General features: G+C 40.1%; 1 protein-coding gene across 2 annotated transcripts; it reads left to right on the top strand.

Annotated features, from left to right (window-relative positions):
• Positions 1 to 14,645: 14,645 nt before the first annotated feature.
• Positions 14,646 to 19,521, top strand: LOC311093320 (fucolectin-like). 2 transcript variants are annotated; one of them, XM_084130633.1, is made up of 6 exons: positions 14,646 to 14,863; positions 15,305 to 15,364; positions 17,950 to 18,014; positions 18,337 to 18,631; positions 18,792 to 18,928; positions 19,222 to 19,521. In XM_084130633.1, exons 2-6 carry the CDS (start codon positions 15,354 to 15,356, stop codon positions 19,224 to 19,226), a joined length of 513 nt encoding a protein of 170 aa, XP_083986759.1. In that variant the 5' UTR covers positions 14,646 to 14,863; positions 15,305 to 15,353; the 3' UTR covers positions 19,227 to 19,521. The 2 variants fall into 2 exon arrangements, with proteins under 2 accessions (XP_083986759.1, XP_083986758.1); XM_084130632.1 differs by having other exon boundaries at positions 14,764 to 14,863; positions 15,302 to 15,364.
• The last annotated feature ends 670 nt before the right edge of the window (positions 19,522 to 20,191 follow it).

The raw sequence follows: 20,191 nt of genomic DNA, 5'->3' as shown, positions 1-20,191 counted from the left end.
CCATGGAACAGGCAGCCATCTCTGAATCTTCATTTTCGTCATCTAATGTTAATTTGTTTACATGTAAGAACTAAGAACCTATATTATTTACAAGAGTATATCATCAAACGTATGTATAGCTTTAAGGTCGCATAAATTGACATGATAAGCAATATAAATAAAATTGGCATGATAAGCAATAACGTCTCGGGTTACGACTGTAACCCTTGTTCCCAGAGAAGGGAACGAGACACTGCATCGTCGTCGGGGAATGCCCCCAGCGTAGCGCATCTGAAGCATGAATGAAATCCATTCAATCCTGATTGGTGCTGCGTCATGACGTAGTAGATGACGGCATAGCCGGAAGATACAAAGGGACGCCGGCACACACACATGTTAGCTCTTTTGCGATGAAGCAAGCGCTCTGCCCGTGATAGATGTGGCGACGAGACGCAGTGTCTCGTTCTCTTCTCGGGGAACAAGGGTTACAGTCGTAACCCGAGACGTTCCCCTTCGAGGGAACTCGCACTGCGTCGTCATCGTGACGACATTTTGGGGAACGTAATGCCCACTATGCCACACCGTAATAACGCCCGCCCTAGTGTGAAGCTGGAAGACCAGGCACACTTAGGACGCGAGCACTCTGGCGCCAGGCGTCACAGGGAGTTGCAGACTGTAGAAACGTATGAAGGTGTGTGGGGTGGCCCACCCGGCCGCCTCGCAGATCTCCTGAAGCGAGACGCCAGAAAGGAGGGCCACCAAGGAGGCCATGCCCCTGGTGGAATGAGCCCTCACGGTCATAGGTGAAGGCAAATTGCGCACCTGATAAGCCGTGGCTATAGCCTGGACAATCCAATTGCTGATTGTCTGTTTAGATGCAGGCAGCCCTTTCTTGGGTGGACCAAAGCACACCAACAACTGGTCTGACTTCCTCCACTGAGAAGACTTCTCCAAGTACACTCTTAGGGCTCTGACTGGGCAGAGCAGGTGAAGTCTCCCCTCTTCCGCCATCACGTGAGGTGGAGGATGGAAGGCCTGAAGAACCACTGAACGTGCCACATTAGACGGCACCTTGGGCACATAGGCCGGTCTAGGATGTAAGATGGCCTTATCTCCGCTGGGGGCAAACTCCAGGCAAGTTGGCATTATAGCCAAGGCCTGGAGATCCCCCACTCTCATCAGACAGGTGATAGCAAGGAGAAAAGCCACCTTAACCCTCTGGGGTCTAAGGTGTTTTTGGGGTCCTTGAGATGTTCTGACATGCCCTGACATTTTTGCTTTTTTCAGTTGCTTATAAACATATTAATGGCAAAGGTGTAAATTCACTCTATATAGCACAAACAGGGCTACCATCATATGTGAGCACCATGCATGTACATGTTTGTATTTTTGAGAGAATAATGTTTATGCATGGTTATTGAAAAAACTAAAAACTAAAGTTTCTGAAATAAGGCCATAAAACACATTCTAAATATGTGTCAATAAGACTTTTGACTAATGGATGTCATCGCCTAGTGTTTTTTCTTCAAAATTATGTGAAAATCATCCTGCCTAATCATTCACAGAACACAATGCATTGATTTAAATTTTGCAAAACACTTTCTGTCTGGAAAGGCAATATGCGGAGTGGGCGTCAACGATCATGCATATTTAGTGGTTCGCACCTGGAGACAATGGGGCCCACATACTTAATGAGCCATTCATTCAGGTGTGTCACAAGAAAGAATGCAAGAGCAACAGTTGGAAGCATCTCGTGTTTTTTTTATTTTTCCACAAATTGTGCTTGCAAATTGGCCTATAATATCAAAAGGAAAACATGTCTAGTAATTGTGCAGTTAATTCTCATACTGTATTTTAAGTTTTGGAATATTTATCCTCTCCCCAAATTTGTCACTAATAAAACACAATAAAAAATGATTTAAAGAAAAGGCTTATATTTACCTTTTATTAGTTTGTTTACATCTACCTTGTAATTTTTTTTTTATTAAAAAGGTTACAATTACAACAACAATTCAAGTGTAATCTTTCTTTGTAAAAACTAAAGTATACATTTTATCATACATATTTCAAAGTTAAGGATTCATTACTTGAATATAGCCTAAGCTACATTGGAATAAACACTATAACATATTATTTGATTATTTTTGACAAAACATACTATATTTAACATATGAGCAAAAATTGGCAAACAAAAGCTTATTTGAGGTGGCAGATATTTTACAGTAAAAATGTATAATCTATCCAAAACTAATCAATGAAATGTTGTCTTTCATATGTCTGTAACATAGTAACTTTCGTTTTTATTATAAGAAATATAAATGTTAATTTGCAGTTTAATATGTTGCTTATACAAATACATTTTATTTCAACATATTTCACTCGATTTTTACTCAGTAGCCTATAGCAATACAGTTTGCTAAAAGCGAAACATTCACAGACAGAAACGATTCAAATTTAAACCGTCTTTTGCCAGTTGTGGTAAACAGCGGCATCTCTGCCGTTCATTCATTCATTCATGCACAGATACGCGCCGCACTTGAGAATGAAAAAAAAACTTACTACATTATTCCATAGCCTCGGATCTGTTGCTCCTCGTACTTCTGAGGTAAATTTTCCATTATAGTATTATTCCTCACAGCGCTGCGAGACTGTGTAAACAAGTACAATGATCTGATGTGTTTTCTCGAGCTGATGTGGGCGTTCACAGTTTGCGTGGATTGCCTCAGACATTTGCGTTTGAATAGCGCGCGCTCTCCGTGGGCGGAGTCACATTACATCTGAATGAGCTGTAATTAGCTCGACTGGAATCGCTCTCTTTTAATGCAGATTTCACAAGATGAGAATATTTGTTTTTTATATAAATTACTTCATTTAAAAGCAGAGAATTCAAGCTTCATGCCTGTGTGTCTGTATGTCTGTTTGAGTATTCGCTGAGTTACAGTTCATTTTCGGACGTGTTTCAGAATGGACTACACGGACAGAGAGAAAGCAGAACTCACTTCGTGTTTATTTTTCTTTATTTGGCAAAAAGCACAACACTTTGTTTTTATTGTGAGTATACACAAAAATAATACACATTTAACAGGATCGATTGATGTATAACACAAGCATATTAGATAAAAAGTAATATTTTATTTTATTTATTTGTTTTCACTGATAAGGAAAAAAACGAGCCTATCGCGCCGGCGCGATAGCCGACCTCAGGGGGTTAAGGGTCAGGTTCTTTGCCTCAGCCGACTCCAGTGGCTCAAATGGGGCCTCAGCCAACCCTTCAAGTACCACCGCCAGGTCCCAAGTTGGGACTCTGGAGGGAGCCGCAGGCCTCATCCTCCGAGCCCCACGGAGGAAACGTACAACCAGATGGTGCTTTCCCAAGGGCCCATCACCTACAGGCGAGTGGAAAGCCCCAATGGCAGCCACATACACCTTAAGTGTGGACGGGGTAAGACCGGCGGAGAAACGATCTTGGAGGAACTCCAGCACTGAAGCCACTGGGCAGTTAACTGGGTCCACCTCACGCTCTCTACACCAAGTGAAAAACACATTCCACTTCAGGCTGTACCGTCTTCCTGGTGGGTCTCGACAATACCTGCTGACAGGCCAGCCTCTAGGTAGAGCCCCCTCAGGGGCCAGACCCAGAGGTTCCACAGCTCTAGCCGGGGGTGAAATATTGTGCCCCCTGCCTGCGACAGCAGATCCCTCCTCAGGTCCGGGAAAAAGCTCCTCAGAGCTTTGTAGACCGCCAGAATTTCCAGGCAGTTGATGTGCCAGGAAGAATGCCGGGTCTCCCACAGGCCTCTCGCAAAGCGGCCGTCCATGACCGCGCCCCAACCAGTGAGGGAGGGATCTGTTGAAACGGTTTTCCGGCAACATGATGCTCCCAGCACCGGTCCCTGGGACAGGAACCAAGGTTTCCTCCATATGACAAGAGAACGAAGCAATCTGCGCGTTACCCTGATCATACGGAACGGATTTCCCCTCGGGGAAAACCCCTTGGCTCTCAACCACCACTGTAGGGGTCTCATGTGTAGCAGGCCAAAAGGTATGACGTTGGATGCCATGAGCCCCAGCAGTCTCTGAAACTGCTTCACAGTGAGGTTGTGGCCTAGCTTCGCTCTGGAGACCATCGCCCGTATGGACTCCACGCGTGCGGGAAACATTTGTGCCCGCATTGTCGTGGAGTCCCATACAACTCCCAGGAACGTAGTCCTCTGGGAGGGCGTCAACACACTCTTTTTTGTGTTGAGTCTCAGCCCCAAGCACCTGATATGGGCCAGAACGACATCTCGATGCCGAACTGGCATCTCGCGCGACTTGGCCAATATTAGCCAGTCGTCAATATAATTGAGTACACGGATGCCCTGGAGTCTCAGCGGAGCCAGTGCTGCATCCATGAACTTGGTGAAGGTGTGAGGGGAGAGAGCTAGGCCAAAGGGAAGAACCCGATATTGGTACGCTTCGCCCCGGAAGGGAACCTCAGGAACTTCCTGTGACATGGGAGGATGGATATATGGAAGTATGCGTCCTTCAGATCTATCATGACGAACCAGTCCTCAAACTGGATCGAACTCACGATGGCTGGAATTGTGAGCATCTTGAACCTGAATCTCCTCAGAGAACGATTCAAGTGCCTGAGATCTATTATTGGACGCAACCCCCCATCCTTCTTGGGAACTATGAAGTACCGGCTGTAGAACCCGGACTCCCTGTCTGGCAGAGGAACACGTTCTATGGCCTCCTTGACCAACAGAGATTGAACTTCCTGTTCCATAACCCGAACCTGCTCTGGGCCGACCACAGTCCAGACCACCCCGTTGAACTTCGGGGGAAGGGAGCTGAACTGCAGTCTGTAACCCAGCTTTACAGTACGCAGGGCCCACGCAGATACTCTCGAGGCTGGCCTCGGGTGTCAACCGAGACTCGCTCCCGACCCCCTGAAGCGGCTGACCGGCAGGGAGCAGTCGAGAATGATTTCGGTGTGCGGACGCGTTCGCTGCCCAGCTGCAGGTCTTTCTAGAGGCAGCTGCAGAGGCGTTTGGCGCGAGAAATGAGCACTGATTTCCCGAGAGCTCCGGGGGGGAGGCGACCTCGATCGCTCTGCCCCGGGGGGGACAGCTCTCAGCGGTCCGGCCGCAACTAGGACCGCTTGGCGGAAGCCTTCTTTGTCTGAAGGACGGTCCTCAGATAGACCTTAGGCTCAGAAGGCTTGCCGCGAGAGCGCCGCCTCCTTTGCCAGGCTCCCTGTCGGTGCGAGGAGCTGGTAGACGGCCGAGGCTGCCCCTTTGAGGTAGCCTTCCCCGAGGAGCCAGAGCGGCGAGGGAGGTATTGTTGGAAAGCCGCCGACTGCTTTTTCACCTCCTGAAACCTCTCGTCAACGGTACTAACTAATCCTGAAATCGGGGAGTCTAGGAGAAAATGTTTCTCTCTCTCCTTCATCCCTGACAAATTCAACCATAAATGTCTCTCCACACACACCAGACCAGCCATGGAGCGGCCGATGGCACGGGCCGTCTCCTTGGTGATGCGGAGAGACAAGTCGGTGGCCTTCCTTAGTTCTACCAGAAAGACTCGGGAGATAAAATGTAACGAAGCATACATTTATTGACAGCTCAGCAAGCATTATTATAAATTTCTTTGGCGTAGGCCCCGTCCATAGTTCGTAATCCGAAGGGTAGCGGATCTGCATCTCCTGCCTGAAGACGAAGGCAGGGGCGCAGCCGACCCCCCTGGAAGGTAAGGACAGGATCATCCTGGTGGTGGTGGGGAGGGTGGAGGTTGTTGTCGCGTCGGCATCTGCGAACTCAAACATGTGTAAGTACCGATCTTTTATACGAAAAGTATAAAGACGTGATTGGATAATATTAAGGTAATAAGTGACGAAGTAATTGAGTCTTCCTGGCAGAACTTAGGCTTTCATCTCCGTGATATCATTCGGAGAGGGACCCTCGCCCTCATCAAGCTCCTTGAGGAGGTCGGCCTGGTAGGCCTGCAACATCCCCATAGTGTGCAGGCAGCTACCAGCCCGCCCAGCCGCCATATAGGCCCTGCCCACTAGCGAAGATGTATCGCGGCAAGGCTTAGTGGGCAGTACCGGGGCCTTAAGGGACAATGCGGCCTCGGGAGAAAGATAGCTTGCGAGAGCTTCCTCCAACCAAGGCATTGTCCCATAACCACGCTCAGCCGCCCCCAGCACATTAGAAAAATCAAGCACTGGGGGGTTGGAGAGCCTGGCTGAATATGGTCTTTCCCATGACTTGCACAACTCATTGTGCAAGTCAGGAAAAAACGGAAGGCCCCGGCGTGGAGGTTGAGACCTGCGCTTATAAAATCTTTCATCCAGCTTACTTGACGGCTGGATTTCTAATTCTTCTTGTGGCCAATCAATTCTTAACACAGCGCGGGTCAAAACCTCCACCAGCTCCTCTTGAGCGGGTGCGTGAAGTGGGGGATCGAGCTCCACATCACCCGCCTCGATGCTTAAAGCATCTGACTCCTCAGAGCCAGATAACCGTAGCATCGGGTCCTCCGCCTCGCGGGAAGAAGTCGCTTTGCGGGCTTCCGCAGGGGGCGGGAGAACATCTGAATCCTCAGACGAAGACCGGGAAGATGCCGCAGCAGTCCCGTGTCCCGTTGAGAGATCCATCTGTGAGCCCCACGATCTGCTGCGTCGCGCTGCTTCGGCAGCAGCGGGCCCAGAACCGCGGGGCTCGCGAGCCTGGCTGTCCTCATCAAATACGGCCAGCCGTGAGCGCAACACCCTAAGCGGCAGCCGTTCACACTCGCTACAGGCGGCTCCCTCAAGAGCCACCCTAGCGTGCTGCACACCAAGGCAATGCACACACAGCTGGTGTGTGTCCGTGCCCGATAGATAACACGGGTGCACACACCTTCTAAACTGCTCGCTCATTTTTCTGCTTGTGCAACTGTTTTATAGAGACAGACAACACTAAATAGACAGACAATCCACACAGAGCGCTTTAGCTGAAGAGCAAAAAAGCTAACGTGTGTGTGTGCCGGTGTCCCTTTGTATCTTCCGGCTATGCCGTCATCTACTACATCATGACGCAGCACCAATCAGGATTGGATGGATTTCATTCATGCTTCAGATGCGCTCGCTGGGGGCATTCCCCAAAGTGTTGTCACGACGACGACGCAGTGCGAGTTCCCTCGAAGGGGAACCTTTTTAGCTAAAGAATTATGATTGGAACAATCAAAGTTTTACGTTAACAAAGCCGAGGATAACAACCATTCTTGTAAAACTAAAATACACCAGGCTAATTCATATTATATCAGTTCATGCCAAAAAAAGAAAGAAAAGAATGTCTGCCTTACCTATGCTTACCTAGAACTGTGTTCATGGACGTCACAATAGGTCTCTGGCCAAGTATTTAATCCATTAAGTCGAAATACTTGAATTTTACTTTCCCTTTCCCACCAGCACCTCTTTTGCAAAGATTTCTCTTCTCTGAAAGATATTTTTGTTTTAGAGTTTTCCATTTGGACCGTAAGATTTGGCATGGCTTGTCAAAGCCCTTGTCCTTTATGTCTGCTTCCAAGTCTTGATAAATGATGGCATTTCTCTGTTGCTTGGAATCTAATATTCCCGTAATAACGTAATTACCTGTGAACCCACCTATACGAAAAAAACATATCCATTGCGGTTTTGCGAAATATTCCTTTTTACGAATTGCCTGAAAAACCACCTCATGCGAGCGTAAAAACTTTTTTGCGATATATGGGAGTTTTTTGCGAAATTGACGTGTTTCCATTGAGCGTATTTTCAATTCGCAATTTCGATTTGCGCATTTGAAGGGTAATGGAATAACCATAGTATATGATGGCTAGTGATGACCGTTTCATTTGCTTATGATGTTATGTAGAGAGTGAGTGTGATTCATTGTTACTGTCACATGCAGAACACAGTGTATTATTGCTTAGTTTCTCTTGATTTGCACTTCTGATAGATTGTTTACAGTAAATTACTGTCTTTATTTGGTCATTTTATATATTTTATGTTATTCTCTCTAAACTGAAATCATCAGCTGTACCAAAAGTAATTCATATTATTCAGGTTTACTACAGTACAGTAAGGCAAGGTTATTACATTAACCTGCATACTAATCACTTGATTCATTGTCACATGGTTTAGCCAATTAGATTGCAAGTGTGTAGGCCTATTCATTAGTTTATACATTTGTTATGGGCATTTATATTCAATTTGCAGTCAGATGTCTAATGTTTATTTGTTTGTTTGCTTTTATTCAGCTCTTATGATGTTTTTGGAAATTAAATCCTTTATAAACATCAGTTCCTGAGAGTGAATTGCATCTGTTCAGCCGGGAATGCTACAGCAACAGTTTTTACCTTCACACTTCAATACATAATAGCAAAGCAGAAGTTATACGTGTCTTGTTTGCTCAATATGCACCTTGACTGACATGCAAAAACGGCAGTTTTGCAAGCTTTATCTCTCTTAAGCAACAGGATATATGTAAAAGATGTTGCCCTATTCCTATTCATACCTATCTGAGTTAAACATCACACTTACTTCATAACTTAGCAGAAACATACTCAAAAAGCGTTGTCAAACTTCAACTGAAGTGTTACACCCTCTGCCAATTTTTTCATCAAGCCATATAGGTGTAAGTGACATTCTTCTTTCAGACAAACACAGTAGGAGTTATATTAAAATATGTCGTAGATGGAAGTGCATCTATCCATGATAAAAGTGCATCTATCCATGATAAAACTGCATCTATCCATCATAAAAGTGTATCTATCCATCATAGATGGATAGATGCAATCGAAGAATTTTCTAAACTCATTAAATTATCTAAATCGACAACATGTATGTTAGACCCTATACTGACTAAGCTATTGAAAGAGATGCTTCCAGAGGTCATAGATCCTCTTCTACCACCTGCAGCATTACAGGTACATCCAGCTCCTCAACAGCCTCAGCAACACACCCGCGGTGAACCTGATGCTCCGGCTCTTGAAATCAGGCAGGCTCTGGTGAATCACCTGCTCAGGCAACATTAGGTTACCCACCTGTGTAAAAACATGCTTAAAACACCGGTCTTTACATTTATTTCTGTTGTTGCAATTTGGGGAGTACAGTAAGAGATTTATGTTCTTTCAAATAACTCCTTTTTTTTTTAAGTTCTAGAATACAAAGTTTACAAATTGTCAGTTATTTTGAATTATAACAATAAATGGCCTTAAGTCATTTGCCACTGTGCCAAATGAAAAACAAAAAACAGTACAGATGTTACATTTCTGTATCTTACCAGAACATGGCATGGCTTTAAATGACTTGTAAATTTGCCATTAAAATGAACATAAGAACAATGACCAAATAGTATGTTTTTGTACATGGCATCTATAAACTTGCGGTTTGCTGTAAGCCTGTTTACAACACTCAGAATACAAAAACAGTAAATAAATAAATAAATAAATAAAAATGAATAAATAAAAATCAACCGTAACTTGCCATTAAACATAACTATAGGGAACAATGGAAAAGGAAACACATTTTTCTATTGTCAAGTCAAGTCAAGTATATTTGTATAGCGCTTTTCACAATACAGATTGTATCAAAGCAGCTTCACAGTATTAAATTAAAACTAGATGTACCGCATGGCGGTACAAAATATGACCGCCGCTCAGGCCTGCACTGGCTTTCCACAAAAAGAAATGACGTGGAGCAATTTGGCTGTATTGCGTGTTTATGTATATACCTAAAAAAAGTAGTAGTATGTGCATGTCTGTCTGTGTGTGTGTGTATGTGTGTGTGTTTGTGTGTGTGTGTGTCTGTGTGTGTGTGTCTGTGCGTGTATGTATGCGTGCGTACATGTGTGTGCGCGTGTGTGTTTGTGTGTGTGTCTGTGCATGTGGATTTGTATGTGTGTGTGTATGGGTGTGTGTCTGTGCGTGTGGATGTCAGTGTGTGTGCATGCTTGCGTTTGTTTGTATTCCTGCATGTGTGTGTGTGACAGTTAGGGTTGCCAACTTCAGAAAAGGAAAATGCGGGACAATCGTGGTTATTTATAGGAAAATGAGGGACACTCAAAATATTTGTACTGTATCACACAGTGTACGTCATTTCAGTGTCTGCAGTTAAGTTTGTGTTTAAAAGGTTATCAGACATAAACACATTTGTATTGCTTAACCTATTTATGTATTTAATTCTAAAAATAATTTTAATGTCATACATGAAAAAAGTAACATTACAAACAAACCATAGTTCAAAATAACAGCATTTATCTAAAATAGAAAGCTTTTTTAACATTATACACTAGGCTTACAGTTCAAAAGTTTGGGGTTAGTAAGATTATTTTTTGGGAAAAAAAATAAAGAAAGTAACTGCCTACTTTTATTCAGCAAGGATGCATTACATTAATCAAAAGTGACAGTTAAGATAATGTTACAAAAGCTTTCTATGTACTGTAGGGACGCAGATTGCTTAGTCGGTTTCTGACGCGTTTTATCTTGAGGTATAAAATATTCATTGTCCATACCTTCTCAATATTCAGATATGCCAAATCCATTTATTGTCCATTTTGGCATTGCAAATTACAAATAAAACACAAAAATTATACTCAACTTATTGCTAACAAACTGTATTGGTATAAGCAGTCTTGTACAAAAAACATGACTCTCAAACACGGCACGGTCAAAAAGTTTGTTTGACCTTCAATCCCCCGCACCTGTCACTCATCATCACCTTAAATATACACAAATACTAATACGCCCTCTAGTGTCACAAAGAAAAAAATACAAATTAACATAATGGCTCCAACATGTACTTTCTAAAAGCTTTAAAACATTAATAATAATCAGAAATGTTTTTTGAGCATATTATTCCCTCAGGTAGATTACATGTTTTCTTGCGTGGCTGGATGTTAGACTCATGAACAATAATCACGTTGTTTGCATTTGCCAAAATTGATTAGCCGAAATCAAAACGTGGACAGTGAAAGGAAATTACCGTTAGCGCGAGACGAGTCCGGCTAAGACGGCAGAGGATGTTCGCAAATCAAACAATGATTTGTCTCAAAACAGTGATTAAAAAAAGCTGTGATTGGATGATGATAGGTGTCGGTGATCATTCTCAAGTGTCATGGTCAGCACTGCTGCTGTTGCAAATCACAAATGAGTGATTATGGGCTAGGTTGATGTGGGCCCTTAAGACCAACATACCATAAAAATTTCTTCATCCTCGGTGCCACGGTTCAGGTAGTTATTTAGGAAAAACTGCATTTTTTGGGTTTGGGGGGGCCCAGCGCGGGGGGGGAGTGGCCCCCGGGGACCAAACGAAATTTTTCCGTAAAAGTCTAGTGGGGCTACATGCCCACCAAATTTCATGTTTCCCGGTGCTTCGGTGTCCCTGGTATCGTTGACGGAAAATTCAGTAGATGACAAAAAAAAAAAAAAAAAAACTTTGACAATCCCTATATGACCGCTTTCGCTAGCTACGCTAGCGGCGGTCATAATAATACAACAAGGTTTGTTTCTAGTGGAATTTATTGATTGATAAAATTAAATTAAATATCCCTAAAATATCCCCAACTGAGCAAGCCAAAGGCAACAGTTTTAATCTAGTTTTTAACTGGGAGAGCCTGAGTCTGAGCAACGAACATGTAAAAAAATAATCTTGCATCACAACACAAGATAGGCATTCATTTTTCTCAAGAAAAAAAATCTCACCTAATGTTGTAAACATACAGAGAGCCCTATCAGCTGGTAGCATTATTTAAGGTTAAAAAATAATTCAAATTAAATATAATGTGTTTTTATAATAACAACTTTATTTAATTATATAAGTAAAAATATAATAAATATGTAAAATAGTACACATATTTTGCTAAATACTCTCTATACCTCTTTTTTTTCTAGCCAACTAACCTTCTATAGCCTATATTATGGTCATCAAATGGCTTTCCTGAGGTAAATGTTATGTGACATAGCTAATTGTTCTCCAGGTGTTTTACTGACCCTTTCCGCGGTTGAAAAACACTGATTGATCGATATTATGTATGATGAATATACATTTCGGTAAGTTGTACTGTATCTTTCAACAGTGTTCATTCGTGTTTATTTACTATTAGCTAGTAGAGATGATCGGTTCACGTGCGCTAGGGATCTGTCACGTCACATTTACAAGCGCCAAAACGGTATTTATTGTTTGAATTTCGTATTAAAATTGACAGAATCCGGGAGCCAGTGGCGGTTCTAGAGGGGGGCCAGGGAGGGCCAGTGCCCCTGTGACAACAAGCTTGGACCCCCTTGTGGCCCCCCTAAATGTGGAGTGTGAAATAATTTTAACCAAAACTATTTTTTGCTATCGTTGTTTTTCACATCCGTTATTAGACAGTGGCAACACGGAACACAAATGTAACCCTAGAGGGACTGCTTAAATCGGATCTGCAGGTTTTTTTCTATTCAGAAGTTGGTGGACGTTTTGCGCGAATATTATAGTTAAAGCAAAGAAGGAAATATAGAGGTGAGTAAAGTTGTTAATATGTTGTATTTGTATTAAATGCATTACAGAAGTGTAATGTTAGATCAGCTAATCTTAACCTGGCCGTTTGTTAGTTTGTGGCAGTTTGAAAAAGGATAAAAATGATCAACAAACTCATGGTGCTGATATTTTTACTTAAACAGGGATGCAAACAGCGCGCTTTTCTGCGCCTCTTTTTCACGTCAGTTTGGGTGACTTGGGTCTGATTATAATTTCACAAAGTCATCTGAAGCCATTCCATTGCTTAATGTGACGGACAGAAGTCTATTTACATCATTAAATTAAAGTTTATGGAAACTCGTTTTCCCTCATCTGTCAATCATTCTCCATTCAGTATTCAAACAGCGTGTGCGCCTCGTCCGGTTACAGCAGGATGCACGGTAAAACTCTCTCCAATATGATATATTCACATTATAATGCTTGATCTGTAGATAAAAGGCTGTGGATTTGCATAAAATGACTTTATTTTGTGTATTTGTATTTTATGTTTGTTGCTGTTTTAAAACGACTCGCTACCGTGTGCCTGTTCACACCACAAGGACTAATCGGCATCAAACGCACAATAACTGGAATTTAAAACTTCACTATGTGAAGAAACAAATTATCAATAAACTGTTGGACAGATATAGGCTACACTAGGATTTGTGCGCTCGACATTTCTTCGCTTTGTGCCGTGAACTTTTAAATGCGCACTTGTGCAGCGCAGCGCTGAACACTGTGACTCCATGTTGCTTTGAGCACATCATGCTGCACCCGCGATGCGCATACGCGCTTTGTGCGCTCTGTTTTAAAGCGTTTCACATTATCATGGTTTTTCCTATATTTTTTATACCTAGCCTGCACAATACATTTAAAATAAGCATAATTTAATTGTATATTATATTGTATGCACTAAAGCTGGTGAAAACCTATCTCAGGTCCACAATGTCAGATGACAGATTAAGCAATTTAGGCGTTCTAAGTATTGAGTCAAGGAGGGCAAAGGCCTTAAATCTAGATGAATTTGCTGAAATTTTTTGCAAAAAAACACAAAAATCGTAGAATACAGTTAATGTGACTGATTCTGAATATGTAATGCAAATCTAAAAAATATAATGGAAATGCAAATACATTGCTGAATGATTGTAAACATGGTATTTTGCCTGTTAATGCCTACAGTGCAGTGCAGAAAATGATATGACAACAGTAAGGTCTAAATGTAACTGGCCCCTCTAACAGTACAACTGGCCCCAGCTTGGCCCCCCCAGTTGAAATGGTCTAGAACCGCCACTGCAAGTAAGATGATTTGATCAATTTTTATTTATTTTTTATTTAACCTTTATTTAACCTGATGATCTCATTGAGATTTAAGAACTGAATAACATGTTTGTTTAATTATCGTTTTGCTCTGTTTACATTCTGTAAACATTGTTCAAACCCTGAACAAATGTACCAATGCTGTCTCTCTGTTTGCTGTACGGATGACTGTTTTTGTTTTTGTTGCACAAATGATTCACTTCACCCTTTGATTGCCCCTTTCTGATTCCTTGGATAAGGTTTTTGTTTTGAGGATTAATGAAATCTACAAGCAGAAATAAGATCATTTAATAGTGTTGGAAACTGAAAATTATTAAATGTTATTTAGAATAATTAGCAATAAATATTGTTTAGCTGTATTTTGCCCTTTAAAAAAAAAAAAAAAAAAAAAAAAAAAAATCCTAATTATTAGCCACAAAGTCAATAACTGACTCTTCTTGAATGTTCTTTTGTCATTACTAAACAAAAGTTTAGTTTAGTAAAACCTCCATTGCATATCATGCTCTCAAAGAAGCTCAACTAACAGCTTCTTCACTAAAGGCCTTTTTTGTCAGAACAGTTTTTATTAATAAAAACGGATTGATAGTCATTTGTACTATTTTATAGCACATGTTGTATTAAATTACAAATTTATTCAATTGTCAATTTAATATGTATAACTGATCCATTCGATAGACTGAACAATTGCCACCTAATGAAACTCATTGTGCAATGAGTAACTGTGATGTTTTTTAATGTAATTTACTCTAGCTGTAATTAGGCAGAGTGGTGTTTTGTGACATATTTCGTATAGAGATAACCGAAATTCAGTCCTCGGCAGTTCGTTCTCCTGAGTCCAACTTGACAAGTCCGAACTACCAAGGTCGCAATACTCAACTTTACATTGGCCTATTTGATATTAAGAAATGGACATTTCGAAACAGTTATGATGCAATGAAGCCTAGTTTACTGAAATCACGTGACTTTGGCGGTTTTATAAAAGCTCTGAACCACTGATTTGAAACAAAAGGTCTGTAGGTTTCAAAGCATCAAGAAGCAGTGTTTCGAAATCACTCATCAATACGGGTAGGTAATACACGTTTTTGGCTGCTTCGCATCGCATGTTTTGATCTGCGCATCTGAGACATATTGCAGTGTCGTTTGGCCATGCATGCTCACAGACAAGTGAAAATCGTCTCATTTTGATGAAGAAAACCTGAAGAAAGAGCTGGAGTAGCGTTTGAGGCTAGAAGTGATCAGAGCAGGAGTGTGACGCACAATAATTGCTATTGTAAAGTGTTAGATCGGTGAAATAAACAGTGATATTCTTTGATGTATGTCTCTTTTTGGTGAGTTTGTATGATATAAATATGAAATTGAGTATTATTCATATGATTGGTGATAATAGGCTATTCCTCATATGAATAATATATTGGATAAATAATAAGTATAGTAATTGTTTATAAAAATATTATTAATTCCATTTATGTAGCCTATTATATAAAAATGTATTTTGTTTAAAAGCAGATCAATTGCTGAATTGTGAAGGTCTTCTGTGACTGAGGTTGATACATTGATGAAATTCAGGTGAGTTGAATGTTTATGCACTTTCTATAGAGCATGATATGCAATGGATGTTTTTACTAATAAAACTAAACTTTTGTTTTGACAATTCAAGTCAGTGTGTAAAGATATAATATATAGTAGTCTAGAAGTGTCTTGTTGCACTCAGAAATACAATAATGACTAAAGAACATTCAACAAGAATCAGTTATATTGACAATTTATCGCTAATTAAGATTTTTAAAAAATAAGAACAAATATTGCTAGAAAATACTGTTTATTGTCAATTATTCTAAATAGCATTAAATAACACTGAACATTTAATACTTTGCAACACTCTTAAATTGATCTTATGATTGTCTGATTTCCTAAAATACCTCGGTTTCTCAAAACAAAACTAATCTAAGGAATCTGAAAGTAGGAAGTTAATTATTTGCAATTACTTAAGCACAACAACATATCAATACAAATCTAAAAGAAAGAAACATACAGCAAACAGACAGACAGCACTGGTACATTTGTTCAGGGTTTGTGAATGTAAAACGAAGCTAAACAGCAAAATAATAATTATAAAACGGATAATTAACTGTAATAATTCACTGTAAAACACGGCTTCGCAGGGCTTATTGTTTTATTAGGGGAGAGCGGGGCACAACCAAACGCCTTTTGACTTTCTCAGTTTGTGTAAACCTACTTAGGGTTTCAGAGTATTTATTTTTCCCTGCATTAATTTTACACGTCTAGTACAATAATGTGGTTTTGTTTCACAGTGTACTTTTTTCCTGATTTACCCCGAAAGAATGGAAGTGAAATGTGACAACATGCCCCATAGGTGGAGCACATTGTAACATGACCATATGACAATGCTATCTGATCTAATCAAACTCAAACATTTTCTCAATAAAATACAGTTATCAATTTTTGTTATATAAAATAGTGGCATTTTTTAAATAATTAAAAATACTATTATTTTTGAGTTTGACATCAAGCACAGCTATACAGCATAGTTCAATACAAAATAATAATTAATCATTTTTGAACATTGACTCTCAGTCTTTATTCCCCTTTTTCTCATGGTTTCTCAATAGAATTCATAAAAGAATAGAATATCATAGTTCTAATAGGGGCTCATTGTAACTGGTGTGACAACATGCCCCACTTGAGAAAATGGGGTCTAAACCGGACGATCTCAACTGTTGACTAACAGATATAAGATTAAAACAATATCAGATTTGTCTAATTTTAATTAAAAAAAAAAAAAAAAAAAAAACAGATGAAAAATTAACATAGGCCAAGTAAGAAATTGACTTTTGCAATGGTTAAATAAATGTTCAGTGATATCTTCCTGTTACGAACTGCTCCGAGACACGAAGGTTGAGATCCAAATGCAGCTTTAATTAAGGGGCAATCCAGACACGTAATCCAATATACTGTACAGGCAAACACACAAACACACAAACACACAAACACACAAACACACAAACACACAAACACACAAACACACAAACACACAGTGCAACAACATACAAAACTTTGCAGTGAGTGAATGAGTGAACAAGGAATAAATAGGCTGAGACTAACAGGGTGATGAGACACAGGTGAATGCAATCAGTGATGATGAGTCCGGGCAGTGAGTTCTGGGAAATGTAGTTTGTGAGGGAGTGATAATAGTCTGGTGTGGAGTGCCCTCTGGCGGCTCTCAAGGGCACTCCAGCTGGTGACCATTACACTTCCAAAGATTTCTGAATTTTGACGCAATTATTTCTCTATATAGTGTTGATATAGCAACTAATAAATACACTAAGTTTCGTCATGCTGGCATTTGTGGAAGGATTTAAAACAAGTGTGTTACAACGAGCCCCGCGTTAGTTTGTGCCCCGATCGCCCCTATATATGATGTTCATTGAGCTTTATCTACTCACCCGACCTTCATCATATTCCGAATTAGGAAATCAACACGTTCTCACTCCGAATTGGTCACTTTTGACGCTTGTTCCGGCGATGTTTGGAGATGCTTTAGCAATAGGCTTGATTGAGATGCGTCTCCCTCATCTAAGCCGAGAGTTATGATCAACCGATTGAACAAAAGTGAAGCGAACGCAGAGAGAGAGAGAGAGAGAGAGAGAGAGAGAGAGAGAGAGAGAGAGAGAGAGAGAGAGAGAGAGAGGCGTCAGATATTCCGTTCAGCTTGTCCACTGATAAGTTTGTTGCTTTATTGGTCTGATATGTGGAATATAGTAGCCTATTGCCAAAGCATTTAATTATATTTAAATACAGAATAGAATTAAACCACCTCAAAACAAACAAACAGAAGAGGAACAGTTGATAATACAAAAAACAGCCGATAATATCACTTTCCTTATATTAATTATAATTAATTACAATTATTTACAATAAAGAACATGTGAAGTATTGCAAACAAATATTAGTATGGTGTGTATAGGCTATTCATATTTTGCAGTTTGACTGCCACATGTCATCCTCTCTGAGCATATACCATTTTATCATTAAATACTAATATATATGTTTCTTTGTTTAAATGAGGATGAGAAATAGAAAATGATTCCTTCATATGCTGATATGAGATGTGTTGTTATGTCTTATATCAGGATGGACATGCGTGTGGTTTTGTTTCTAACACTTTTTACTGGGATGCGCGCCGCTGATTGCAAAGGTACGTTTAGAATAATACAAGTAAAAATACCTGGATTTGAAAATCTGTAATTATTGTGTGTCATTGTATTAATCAGATTAATTTATTACAATTATAGGCTGAAATATGGTTATTGAAAATCTGTGATTTATTTATTTATGAAGACTCTGTGATAGAATTTGTTTTTGTACTTGGTAATGAGTTTATAACTGTTATTATTTTATAATAATGTATTTGTAATAACGTAATTGTAATAATCATTTGGATGACATATTTTGGGATTATACTTTAACACATTAAAGTAAAAAAAAAAAAAAATTGTTTATTATTTTATGTTATACAGTGAATCTTGCTCTTGGAGCCACAGCTGTCCAGTCTTCCACAATAAATTACAGCAGTAAATTAGTACCAGACGCTCAAAAGGCTGTCGATGGCGACTTCAATTCAGTTATGGATGTTGGGTCATGCAGTCACACTAATGGGGAGACGAACCCCTGGTGGAGAGTTAACCTGGAGAAATCCTACAAGGTAACCAGTGTTAAAATCACTAATCGTGGAGACTGTTGCGGAGAGAGGATAATTGGAGCTCAGATCCGTATCGGCAACAGCCTGGATAATAATGGCAACAATAATGAGCTGTAAGTATTGTCTCTCTCTTAATACTTACTCTAATGGTTAGAAAATGAGTAAATAAGATTACCTTGAATAAATCCTTTTAATACAAACTTGCTTTTGCCAGAAGTATATTTTCATGCTGTTTTGATACACCCCTCTCTATTTCTCTGTGTGTCTTTACAGGGCTGCAACTGTTGAGTCCATCCGATATGGAGAGACAAAAACATTTGAGTTTAAGCCTATTAATGGGAAATATGTCAACATTATTATACCTGGGGACGGTAAAATTCTCACACTGTGTGAAGTCCAGGTGTTTGCAGGTGAGTGATAAAAGAAGAGAGATGGTGTGTAGACATTTGCACTATTTACACCAGTGGTTCTCAACTCCAGTCCTCGGGACCCGCTGCTCTGCACATTTTGTATGCCTTATTTAACACACCTGAATCAGATCATCAGCTCGTTAGGAGAGACTCCATGAACTGAACTGAGTGTGTCAGATAAGAGAGACATACAAAATGTGCAGAGCAGCGGGTCCCGAGGACTGGAGTTGAGAACCACTGATTTACACTATGTGTATTTTGCCTTAATAATTGTTTTCTGATTTCATTGCCAGATTAAGTGGAATGAGAGGATGTTACGCCACAGTCCACTGATCCTACAAGCAAAATACCAAACTTCTGTTTTCTGAGCAATACTAATATTGCACTTTTTTCATTTTTTTTTTTTTCATTTTACCTATATGCGCCTTTTATCCTTAAGATAAATGATAAGTTTCAGTGCACATTCAGTAAAGGTTTGAAATGGTTTTTAAAATGCACCGGATTCTTAACTCCAGTTTGATCCAGGGGTTTGTGTATTTACCCATCTTTGCTTATCTCTGCTTTCTACATCAGTAAATTACTACAGCATTGCATGTTGTATTGTATGTTTCTGGGTCAAAAAAGAGAGGATTATTTGGAGGAGGTATAGTGTCACATAGCTACCCATCTAGGGTTGAGGAGCTGATAACAAAGTAAAGAAGAATTACATTTTACAAAAAAGAGAAAGAAAAAGAAAACCATGGAGAGAACGAGGATTTCCAACCTTCTGTCCCAGAATCAACAACAACCACCAATTCAACCAATATTAACTTTTCATTTTCTGTTATAAAGAGAGAAAAAAGGCATAACATCAACAATAACCAAACCAGAAATATTAATATCAAAAATAATAATAATGAAAATAGTGGTAAAAGCTTTAGGGGAGAGCCTGGCCAAAATAACAAACAATACAAAAAACTAACTACCCCAGAAATCTCTCTAAATTACCTGGAGAAAGATAATCCAGAATAATAATGTACATAACTCTTCCCTCTCTCCCTGTTCAACCATAAACCGGAGAAAATCAGGATTACAAACAAAAATCGCCCGGTATGGGCATGGAGACCGACATCTGGCACCATGTAACTAGGAATTTCTTACAAAAAAAACACAAAAAAAACAGAACAATAAATAAATGCAAATAAAGGTTATTAATGGACATCAGCAAAAACAATATAAATATTGCTATGGCTTATTTTATATAAATTTATATGCATTTTATAA

This window comes from Abramis brama, assembly GCF_963993115.1.
Source record: "Abramis brama genome assembly, chromosome: 12".
NCBI lineage: Eukaryota > Metazoa > Chordata > Actinopteri > Cypriniformes > Leuciscidae > Abramis > Abramis brama.
Note: the sequence above shows the minus strand (reverse complement) of the source record. Positions and strands in the feature narration are given on the sequence as shown.

Bases quoted from the DNA above. Each gene is read 5' to 3' on its own strand.
- LOC311093320 (XM_084130633.1), top strand. The intron at 18,015-18,336 runs GTACGTTTAGAA...TATGTTATACAG, and splicing joins GCGCGCCGCTGATTGCAAAG to TGAATCTTGCTCTTGGAGCC. The intron at 18,632-18,791 runs GTAAGTATTGTC...GTGTCTTTACAG, and splicing joins AATGGCAACAATAATGAGCT to GGCTGCAACTGTTGAGTCCA.